Source organism: Syzygium oleosum, unplaced genomic scaffold (assembly GCF_021117445.2).
Source record: "Syzygium oleosum isolate NSW1041296 unplaced genomic scaffold, Sole_v2.1 Sole_v2.01, whole genome shotgun sequence".
Taxonomy (NCBI): domain Eukaryota; kingdom Viridiplantae; phylum Streptophyta; class Magnoliopsida; order Myrtales; family Myrtaceae; genus Syzygium; species Syzygium oleosum.
The window spans coordinates 8396738-8406994 of NW_026607485.1; the positions used below are offsets into that span (position 1 = coordinate 8396738).

Consider the following 10257-nt stretch of genomic DNA (forward strand, 5'->3'; position numbering starts at 1 on the left):
CGTCAGTGCCGATGACTGGCTGACCGGCATCCACGTCAGTAAAATCTAGCCAAAAGTAGCCGGAAGGACTAAATTGGCACAAAGACAAAAGATTTAAGACTCAATTGACATCAAAAAAAGATTTATAACTCAATTGGCATCAATGCAAATGATTTAGGATTTTTCTGACACTTTTCCCGATATATATGTATGCATATGTTATTTTCTGTAAGTAAGACTTTCTAACTTTTTGTATGCCCTTGGAGTTGTAATGACGAGGTCGTGAATCCCAAACTTTCGAGTACCAGATGGACCGAATACTACGTGTCGAATTGAACATTCCCCAGCAGTTGTGGCATTCGGGTGTTAGTGTCATCCGGGGACGCTAGCATTGGCCTTTCCCAAACAAGCGATCTGAAGGATTGATTGGTGATTTGCCTATTTGGCTACACAAAGTAGTTCAGGATGGAGCTCAAAAGGAGAAGATATGCTAGACCTAAGCCGACAAACCAATTACAGTCCATATAAAATTGGAACTGTGCCACTAATACTACTACGCAGTTCTAAAAATCAGCTCATGCTCGTTGCAACCCAAGAGTAAAAGTATAAACATATTAATAGCTTACCACACTTTGAAGAAAAGTTGGCAAGAAACAGGTAGATCTAAGCTAGTTGAAGATTTGTGTGTTATGAAATCTGAGTAGCTGAGAAATAATCATATTCATTAAACTTGTTGCAGGACTCGTTAAAAAAGAATGATGATTACCAAAAATCTTTACAAGAACAGCGGCCATCCTGGAACCGGTGAAACCGGGCATTGTCTCTCACAATGATTTCCCTCCCAGTAATTCGCGAGATGAATTTGAAAGCGCCATGACAGTCTCCACACATTCTAAGGTTCTTTGTGATCCTGATCGGAACGATTGGGGGAATAGAAATGAGGCCAAAGGCCAGGGCAATTTTCTCGCTGTGCAGCCACACTTCTGAGACTTTCTCCTCCTCTTCCAAATCATACAGCGCGTAAGTCGGGTCGGCTATGTAGCCAGCCTCTTCCATGTCCCTCTTTAACTCCGACAAAGTCGTGTGAATCTCGGAGTTCCTTTCATGAGAGGTATCCTTCGCTTGGAAAATATGGACTTCATTCTTCACAGTGATCCAGCTGCACCCAGTACCTTTTTTCAGGCCTATGTCTTTTATCTCCTTCCTCACACTGGAGGCTTCTTCCCATCTGCATTATTCGATAAAATCGGAGCCATTTATTAAACATATTGAACTGTTCCTTTAGGGTGTAGAAATGGTGAAACTAGCAGGAAGCACAAACGAGAAATCTGTTCTGATGAAATAACTGTGCCCCACCGATATCACATACAGGGAAAGTTAACATCTTCCAATATCACTGTCATAACCTCAAGCAGAAATACATATAACACGAAGTGGGCAAAAAGCTAATAGGATTTTAAATGTTCGCTAGGGAAAAACTACACAGTTTGCCACTTATCCTGAAGCATTTTCGTATGAGAAAAGAAAGAAATCTTCAGTAGAGACAGCCTTCTGTCTGCTTCATACATGATTGCATTTGAGCGTTCACAAATTATATATAAAAACACTTTCTGAGGAATAAAAATAGAACAGCTGTTCTGCCATTATTTTAAAATAATAAGATTACCTTCCAGCAGCTGCAAATGAATTTGAAAGGACCACGAAATTGCCGGAGTCTTTTGGATCAAGTTGAAATAAGTTTTCAGCTGCAATTCTACCAAGTTCTGGATTCCTGTGGATCCTACAGGCCCCTAAGAGAGCTCCCCATATTGATATCGTGGGTCGAAATGGCATTTTCATGATAAAGTCATATGCCCGCTCTAACATCCCAGCCCGCCCTAGCAGGTCCACAATACATGTGTAATGCTCCGGCCCAGGTTCAATTGCATATCTTCTTCTCATTGATGCGAAGATATCCATACCGACCTCTACATATCCTGCTCGACTGCAAGCTGCCAATAGACACACAAAGGTCACATTATTTGGTATAATCTCACTGCAACTCGACAGCATTTTCTCAAACACAGCTACAGCCATATCGGCAAGCCCTTGATGTGCATAACCACCGATCAACGAATTCCAAGTAATCAGATTTCTTTGTGGCATGTCATAGAAGGCCCCTTCCGCATCCTCAATACATCCACATTTTCCATACATGTCAACCAATGCAGTGCCCACGAAAATATTTCCCATCACGCATGCCTTCATGGCAAGTGCATGAACTGACCTACCAAGCTCAAGCCATGCTAAGCCAGCACAGGCATGGAGCACAGAGGATACCAAGAAATCTGTTGGCCGAATCCCTTCTTTCCTAGCCATTAAGAAAGTAATGCAAGCCTTTTCTTGCTCATGATTCTGCACTAATGTAGACGTTAGTGAGCACCAAGAAACGTCATTTGGCTCGTGAATTTCGTCAAACACCATCTCAGAACAACTAACCTCCCCACATTTCCCATAGAAATCGACCAATCCATTTGCTACAGAGACGTCCACCAAAAATCCACTTCTAAAAATATACCCATGGAGCTGGTGACCAAGCTCTAAATTTGCCGTGTCCGAACAGGCATTGAGAAATGCGCACAGTGTTATATAATCAGGAACACCACCCACTCTCCTAAACTTAATAAATGCGCTAATACCATCCTGGGGCCTTCCGTCGAGCACCGCATTAGAAATATACGTATTCCAGGCTACTCTGCTCTTCTGGGGCATTTCGTCGAACAGCTTCCTCGCATCATCTTTTAGCCCCGTTTTACAGTACATATCAAAGGCACTGCACCCGACGAACACATCAACAAGTTCACCGACCTTAATGGCAATCCCATGAATCTGCTTCCCAGTAACGGGCATACAGAGACCGCCAGAGGCCTTGAACACGCAGGGGAAGGTGAAATCATTAGGCCGGATGCGCTCCCTCAGCATGCCGACGAACATGAGCAGGGAGAAGCTGAAGTGGCCGTTCTGGACAGACCCAGAGATCAGCGAGGTCCAGGAGACGACGGAGCGAGTCGGGTTGAGCCGGAGGACGAGCTGGGCCGAGCGCGGGAGGTTCAGCTTGGAGTACATGTGGGTGAGGTGGTCGCAGACCAGAGCGGGAAGCGGGTGGCCAAGGGTCCTGACGACGCGGGCGTGCGCGGCTCGGCCGAGGAGAGGGGAGCGGGCCGACACGGCCGCGGAGAGGAGGGACACGAGGGAGTCGACGGCGCGGACGGACATGTCCGACGGCGGGGGCGGTCATCTTCTGCGGCGGCGGCGGCGAGATTGCAGCATCAAGAACCGAAGAATGCGTCGCTCGTCATCAAGAAGACGAGAGTTTTAGAATCGGAGAAAGGCAAAGTTCGAAGCTTTCTTCACCAACGCAGCGGTCGTCTTCGTCGTCTTCCCGCGTCGAAGCTTTTTGCAGTTCTCGCAGAAAAGACCGGTTTGTAGACCGTTAGATGAAGAAGAGCAGATCGTGTCCGTTGAGATCAATACTGTGTATTTCCAGTTCATTTAATTTAAGTCTTTTTCACTCTTCCGACATTGAAAAGATGAATTATTTAGGACTTTGTTAAAGAGTATGCCGTGAAAATATAAAGAGGAAATTGTCGATTTTCAAAATCATTAATTTCTCTAGTTTTTCTTGCCATACGAAGGATCGATAGCTTGAAAATCGAATATTTCATCATTTAATAATAGAATTAATAAGTCCTCACAAAAACATTTTAATAACTAGGAGCGTGCATGAGCTAAGCAATACTACAATGAAGATATAAACAAGAAATCTACTAACCTTACCCATTATCAGTTTTCGCTCAATTCGACTAAATTTGGCAAAAGAATGGCGCGAATACTATTCAAAAAACGGATTTTCTTAATGAGTGTTCTCGTTAATTGTATATAATAAAAAAAAGTATTTAAATTCCGGCACAATGCTCATGTGGAAAAAGGATGATAAAATGCAAAATTACAAAATTTTCAAAAGTACTTACTTTCTTTTTTCAGAGTATGGTTGTTGATCCACCAACTTTGTTGCAACTATAAGGGCCTCAAAGCTCTCACATCCTCATCATTTCTCATCTCAGATCCCAACTTTTCGCTCCCAAAAACTCTCTCTGCTCTCTCCCTCTCCATCCTTCATATCTGCTAATGATGCCCTTCATGGAATTCACTCACAAACTCTCTCTTTTCCATCTTCCCTCTCCATTGGAGAGAGAGAGAGAGAGAGGGGCAGAGAGAGAGAGGGAGAGGGAGAGCATTGAAACACTGCAAGGAGTGCTCTGTCTCCCTCTCCCCCTCTCTGGCACATTGTTGTTTTTTTTTCCTGCCCAATGGACTCCGATTTCGCGACCAAACGGTGGTGCCATGTCGGTCACGAGAAGCCCGAGGCTGTGGCTCGCCTCCAGGAAGGGATCACCGTGCTCCTCTCGCGATGGCGTGGCCTTCAGCTAGCCGTCGAGAACCAATGGGGTGGCCCCGATTCTCTCCGGAAGTCTCGCCAGCTTGCTGCTGATATACTCTCATGCTTTGCTTGCTCAAAAGGTCTGTATTGAAAGCGTATTTATTTCAGAAAACTGTGAAATATATTATATGTGATTCCAAATGTGATGTATGTATATTGTAAAAGTTTCAAGAGTTTCGATTTAGAAAAATTCAAAGTGCACGAGGCGTGAGTTTTAGATTAAGTAAAAAGTAAAATGTAAAAGTCAATCCATAGGAACCATTAATAAAGTCTTCATGATTAAATTTCTATTAGATTAAAGAGACCTATCAACTCGCCCTGCAAATTAACCAATGCAGGTATGATCTGCATGTGATTGAGCCATCAAAATGTCACATAATTCACTTTAATTGACTGGTTTACCGCTTATAATATGAAGGGAAATTGGGTGCACTTCCTTGTAGAAATTAGAGTTCTTTTGTCCCATCTTGGCAGAAGCTTTGTATGTTGAGGACTTGGAGAATTTTCTCCACGAATGCATGCTGCTTTCTTTCAACACAGAGATGGAGGATGGAAGCATTGAGGAGGTACTGTGTAATGTATTGGCCTGAGTTTTTACTTCTTGTATCTTTGGACACTCCAATGTATTTGAACATAACAAGGGCAATACAATTCGCAGGTGGCAGAACAACTCATGATGTTGCATGCAGAGTACTTGCAAGGACATCACTAGTTCTTGCATCAGAACATGCACCTCTCCAACCCCCCAGCTCTTGTTCTAAGATAGCTTGATACCAAAAGGGACTGCAGGTGATTAAGTTTCCTACTAATTCCATTCATTAGCCAAACTGCATATCATCCAAATCAACGAGAACGATAGATGTCACTTGATTTCTCATCTTGTGTCACATGCCACTCAGGAAATATTCTGGCGTCAGAGCAAATCAACTTTGCACTGTGGATGGATCATGAGATGCATTTTCTGAAGGCCAGTTCTGGTAGCAAGGTTTTGAAGAGAATCACTTAAAGAGCAGAGAGAGAGAAGATGAGGGAAACTTGTGAATTTATCCTGCTTATTTAGGATACAGGCATTTTGTATTCAACAAGATCCCTTTTCGCTTTTGGCTTGACAAACAAGAAAAAATAATGTTATGTCCCTTTGCTCGGTCATATGTTATGTTTGATATGAAGACCGGCATTTTAATGATGATTGTTTGGCCCAGCAGTACAGACCACAGTACCATCACCTATTGCATGTCCTATTTTCCAAAACTTCGTGTTTGGGCTGGTGATAGAGCCAATAGTATTTAGCGTTAGTAAAGACGATGTTGCCACAGGGTATCAATGGAAAATGCTTATGAAAAAACTTAAGCATGGTTCTTGAACTACAATTTCTTCTGGTAAATATTAATTTGTAATTCTGTCACGACACTTAACATCGCTCGCCAAACGCCCATCTTAGCTATAGCTACAACATGTGCCCAGACAAACAAAACACATAAAAGAGGTACACTAACAAAAATACTTAGCTCTCTTCTGTGATTCCCGTTATAGGATATCAAAACATATGCATAGTAACTGCAGGGTCTGTTCTGCCTTCGTACTTCGTGGCATGCCCATGCAGGGGTGATATTGTCATCAGGGGTAATTTTCCTGGTCAAGAAAGGGGCTGCTGGTAAATTTCCAACTATTGCCATTCATGAGCCACTGCTTTTCATCAAAACAAGAGCAGGAGACAAAGATGTAAATTGATTTCGAAGGCAAAATCTTGAAGAATTCTTTTGAAGACAACCAGTATAGAGCAGCGAGAAGTGATGATAGTGTATATTTGAAAAGATGATGAGCACTGATGGGGAAAACATATACATAATATTTCCTGCTTATATTGAACACGAGCGTTGTGATTCTACAAGATCCTTTTCTCTGTTGCTTTCGGCTTCATGAATAGGAAAAAGGCTTTTGTCCCTTCAATTCAAATCAATTTGTTGATAGCCATAGGTTGATATTTGATAAAAATTTGCATATTCTGGAGCATTATAAGAAGAATCACCTAACTGCATGTTCTATTTCCCGAAGAATCCTTTATGGCTGAGACACGGAGACTGCACTCTCGGAAAGGAAGTAGCAATGCTGCAAGAATGCTAGTAAAGAGCAAAAAGTAGCATCTTTTCACAAAGACAAACACAAAGAACTTTCAAAAGACGAACCTCCTATTCAAAACGAAAAAATGTTAAGAGAGGAAGATGGGACCATCCCGCATTGATCCCTTTCATCTTTGACAATGAACGCTGAAGAAAGTACCAAAAAATATTAACAGAGAATCTCCATAAGACCGAATGAAAAAGGGTCTTGAACAAGACCAAGATCTATTATTTGAAATACTTAAATTTGTACTTTGTCACATTACTTGATGACAAAAATTTCAAGGTAAAGAACAAAAGTTACTCACCAAGTGTCATTCTGAGTCACAGCAACACCATATACGAACACCATACACATAGGCACAAAAACTTTAAGTAAATTACCAAAAGCATGTAGACAAAAATAAAATCTCTCTCTCTCTCTCTCTCTCTCTCTCTCTCTCTCTCTATCTCTCTCCCCCCTCTGTGATTTTCCATAATAAGATATCAAGGCATTCTGCATGGTATTTGGTGGGTGCTTCATAGAGAAAACAGAATTAATGAAACCGATGATAATTAGGACAAATTTTCTAAGATATCTCTAACCAATACCTTTCTTGGGTCTCCTCGGACTTCACAGCGAATCAAATCCGTCGGAGCCCCGAAAATGGAACAAAGCCAGTGGCACATGCAAGGGTAAAAGTGTCGTTGCGGATCGTTGTACTCAGTCAGTAAATCTCCTCTGTCTCTACCTCGCTTCAGAAAAAAGCTCAAAGGAACAAGAAACGAAAACAAGAGGCGAGAACACAGACCCAGAAAGCTCTCAACCATCTTCAACCTCAAAGTGGCGAGGTAAGGTCCTTCATTTCAAGCTTTCTGCGTGAAAATTTTTGCTGCGTACGCTTTGCTTGTGGGTTTATGATCTTCTTGTTCTTTGAGGGCTCTGCCATCTCCTCATCATCTTCAAGTCTTAGCATAAAAGGTTTCACTTTTACTGGTTTTCTTCATTTATTTTCGACTTCATCTTGGTGTTTTTAGATTTTTTTCTGCGTGGAAACATGTGCTCAGGCTCTGGCTCGTTCCTCTAACTCGTTCCTCCCTTTAGATTTGTGGGGACTTTTGTTTGTCGTTACTGTTCATGATGAACTTGAACATTGTCGCTCTTACTAGTGATTATCATGCTAAAGTTTCCATCTTTCCCCTGAATCAGTGAATGGGGTTTCTGTCTCCTTCGTTTCAAAAGCCTTTTTGTAACAAAATACCTGAGTGGATAAGGATATTTTAATGATAGGAGCTAGTTATGTGATGGGGTGTTTCGCGTTTTATGTTGCTCTGAGATGGCTTTTTTTGTGCAAGGTGGCTGCATCGCTAACTGACGAGCATTATGGAGAAGGGGAAGCAAGAGAGAGTTGCTTCCATCAAGAGAGAGTTCAGTGACCCTGCATCGCTAACTTCAGGCCATGAAGGACAAGGTTGCTTCCATCAAGAGAGAGTTCAGTGAGCTGAAGAAGGGAGCAGGAGAATTGCAGTCTCAGATAGATTCCAAGTCACCTCTTGTGCGAGAAATAGATGAACAAATTGCGCAGCTTCAATCTAGGAAAGCCGAACTTACTCATGATCTTGAGTCGACAAATAAGGCGAAAGCGCAGGTGGTTGCTGAGCAGAAGATCATGGCAAACTCTATATCAGCCGTCATGCGAGAGATCCAGATTGCCAGTGCTGAAATCCCAGTATGGGGAATGAAGAAAAAAAATGCCGAAAAGCGAATGGCTGAGATCCTTGACAGGTATGCGCCTCTCAAAGGTTTCTCCTTTGAGAAATCCAGCTGAAATTGATCTCTCGCACCGCAGCCGATGATTTCATCATTAACCATTCTTCGTAGCTTATGTATTTCATTCCTTACTTTGGAACTTTCTCAGTGTTTTCTCGAATTGATGTGAATATGAAAGCTTATTTCGGTCGGTTTAATAGGGTCACCAATTGTGTAATCTGAATTGCTAGTATTAATGGAAAGAGCTACTAGTTAAAACTCAATGTGAATCACAATTCACAGCTCATCACTCGAAGTATGCTGTTGTTTGCATTTCTAATGCTGTTGTTTGCAACAGCATGCACATTGTAGCTCGAAGTATCAGTCAATTAATGCACGAGAAAGGGATACAATCGAATGTGGCTTGCCATGGAATGTGATTCATTGGCTCAAGTCAACAGTTTCTGACAGTCTTGCTTATCTCGGACCATGAATTCTAATAATTCGGCTTATCGATCTTGTAATGCATGACTCTCTTACAACCTGCTAGCCTTTGAACTTGAATACTCTTTCCACTATTTATGCAGCGAATTAGCAGAATAATGTATGATGAGACTTTTAGAGATTTCTTTTTCCTCTTGTTTTTACTAAGAGTATGAACAAAATGTATCGTCATGTGAAAAAAAGAACTTTTCCTTTTATTCTAATTTGATGAAGTTTCAACATAGACAGAAAAAGATTATGTTGTTTTACAGTGTGTATGTCAAAAAATACTTTCTTTTCCTCATTTTAAAATAACTAAGACTTATGCTCACTTCACTTGACAAAATTTTTAATATCAAAGGTTTTGTTGACGAGTGCTCTTGAGGCACTTTTAATCATTATATCTGGTTTAGAAATGTTTTAATCCCCAATACGCTGATTACACATAAGATGAAAAAAGGAGAGTACACTGGAAATAACAAAGTTTCCTTGATTAGGTGTTGAATCCTAGTAAAAACAAGAGGTCGGTTTATGTCGAGGTCGCGCTGATTTCCGGTCGAACTTGCCACTACAGCATCTCGCATTTCACGTTGTATCACAATCTCCATCCTATATTAGTTACATGTTGGTTTTGAATTTTACTAATTTTATTTTTTCTTCTATTTGTTCGATCATCTAAACACGACTTTCCTGTTCACCGCAGCCGATTGCTCCATCGAAAATTTCGACCATCTTGGAAAGGAATCGATTAAATTTGTGATATCTGGCGCGTAATAATTGATTTAGGTGAACAGAGGAGCTCGCAGAGTAATGTTCTGCATCCAAAGCTGAAACCGCAAGAGCAACCAAGATCGATCAAAGTTGACGTAATTCACAGTGACAGAGTCGTAGAGTCATGGTCAAGTTTGAGCTTCAAGCTGCTTCTGCAGAGCTGAAGCGTAAATTCTGGTAGAATTCATCAGCTTTCTTGAAACTCTGGGCTGTTTCTTGATGATCATCTTTTGTTTCGTTTCTGGTGAGAGGGTGATTTCGACCGACTAATCGACCATCGACGCTTGTCGTGATAGCGCCAACAGATTTTGAGTATTTTAACTGTCAGTTCCTACTTATTATGTAAACGGTTTCGACCCTTGACAAGACGCGATTTTTAATGCTAATTCATTAGAAGGGCCAACAGTGCTACCACCATCTAAAAGGTTCGACATGCATTAGTCCATAAAACAGCGTGGACGTCAATTGTCGCATTCTTTTAACCATTTGTCATCTATAGATTAGGACCTGTATAAATACGGTGTGATGACCCATCAACAATGACATATAAATATTGATATGAGCGTTCGGGTACTTCTTCCACTTTTTCCTCTTTAGGAGAACCTCTTTTTTAACCTTAAGCTTATACCCTCTCTCCCTTCTAAACTTCCCTCATTTCCGGTGCTAACTTAAGCATCGAAAGGCCAATCCGGGCA

The 10257-nt window shown here is 41.5% G+C and overlaps 3 protein-coding genes across 4 annotated transcripts; 2 read left to right on the top strand and 1 right to left on the bottom strand.

Annotated features, from left to right (window-relative positions):
• Positions 1-684: 684 nt before the first annotated feature.
• Positions 685-3417, bottom strand: LOC115677612 (pentatricopeptide repeat-containing protein At4g14850). Its single transcript, XM_030600796.2, has 2 exons — positions 1646-3417; positions 685-1207 (listed from the first exon to the last, which is right to left on the bottom strand). The coding sequence occupies exons 1-2, from the start codon at positions 3232-3234 to the stop codon at positions 742-744; spliced, it is 2055 nt and encodes a 684-aa protein (XP_030456656.1). The 5' UTR covers positions 3235-3417; the 3' UTR covers positions 685-741.
• Positions 3418-4118: 701 nt separating this feature from the next.
• LOC115677641 (uncharacterized) lies at positions 4119-5660 on the top strand. 2 transcript variants are annotated; one of them, XM_056320043.1, is made up of 4 exons: positions 4119-4539; positions 4934-5037; positions 5118-5248; positions 5359-5660. In XM_056320043.1, the coding sequence occupies exons 1-3, from the start codon at positions 4329-4331 to the stop codon at positions 5169-5171; spliced, it is 369 nt and encodes a 122-aa protein (XP_056176018.1). In that variant the 5' UTR covers positions 4119-4328; the 3' UTR covers positions 5172-5248; positions 5359-5660. The 2 variants fall into 2 exon arrangements, with proteins under 2 accessions (XP_056176018.1, XP_056176024.1); XM_056320049.1 differs by having other exon boundaries at positions 4136-4539; positions 4934-5025.
• A 2353-nt stretch (positions 5661-8013) lies between these two features.
• LOC130140022 (uncharacterized) lies at positions 8014-9974 on the top strand. Its single transcript, XM_056318220.1, has 2 exons — positions 8014-8344; positions 9495-9974. The coding sequence occupies exons 1-2, from the start codon at positions 8019-8021 to the stop codon at positions 9541-9543; spliced, it is 375 nt and encodes a 124-aa protein (XP_056174195.1). The 5' UTR covers positions 8014-8018; the 3' UTR covers positions 9544-9974.
• The last annotated feature ends 283 nt before the right edge of the window (positions 9975-10257 follow it).

Excerpts from the sequence above, each read along its gene's own strand:
- LOC115677612 (XM_030600796.2), bottom strand. The coding sequence starts at position 3,234 with ATGTCCGTCCGCGCCGTCGACTCCCTCGTGTCCCTCCTCTCCGCGGCC. Across the intron at positions 1,208-1,645 it reads TCATTTGCAGCTGCTGGAAG|ATGGGAAGAAGCCTCCAGTG; the intron begins GTAATCTTATTA and ends CGAATAATGCAG.
- LOC115677641 (XM_056320043.1), top strand. The coding sequence starts at position 4,329 with ATGGACTCCGATTTCGCGACCAAACGGTGGTGCCATGTCGGTCACGAG. Across the intron at positions 4,540-4,933 it reads ATGCTTTGCTTGCTCAAAAG|AAGCTTTGTATGTTGAGGAC; the intron begins GTCTGTATTGAA and ends CCATCTTGGCAG. Across the intron at positions 5,038-5,117 it reads TTGAGGAGGTACTGTGTAAT|GTGGCAGAACAACTCATGAT; the intron begins GTATTGGCCTGA and ends TACAATTCGCAG.
- LOC130140022 (XM_056318220.1), top strand. The coding sequence starts at position 8,019 with ATGAAGGACAAGGTTGCTTCCATCAAGAGAGAGTTCAGTGAGCTGAAG. Across the intron at positions 8,345-9,494 it reads ATGGCTGAGATCCTTGACAG|CCGATTGCTCCATCGAAAAT; the intron begins GTATGCGCCTCT and ends TGTTCACCGCAG.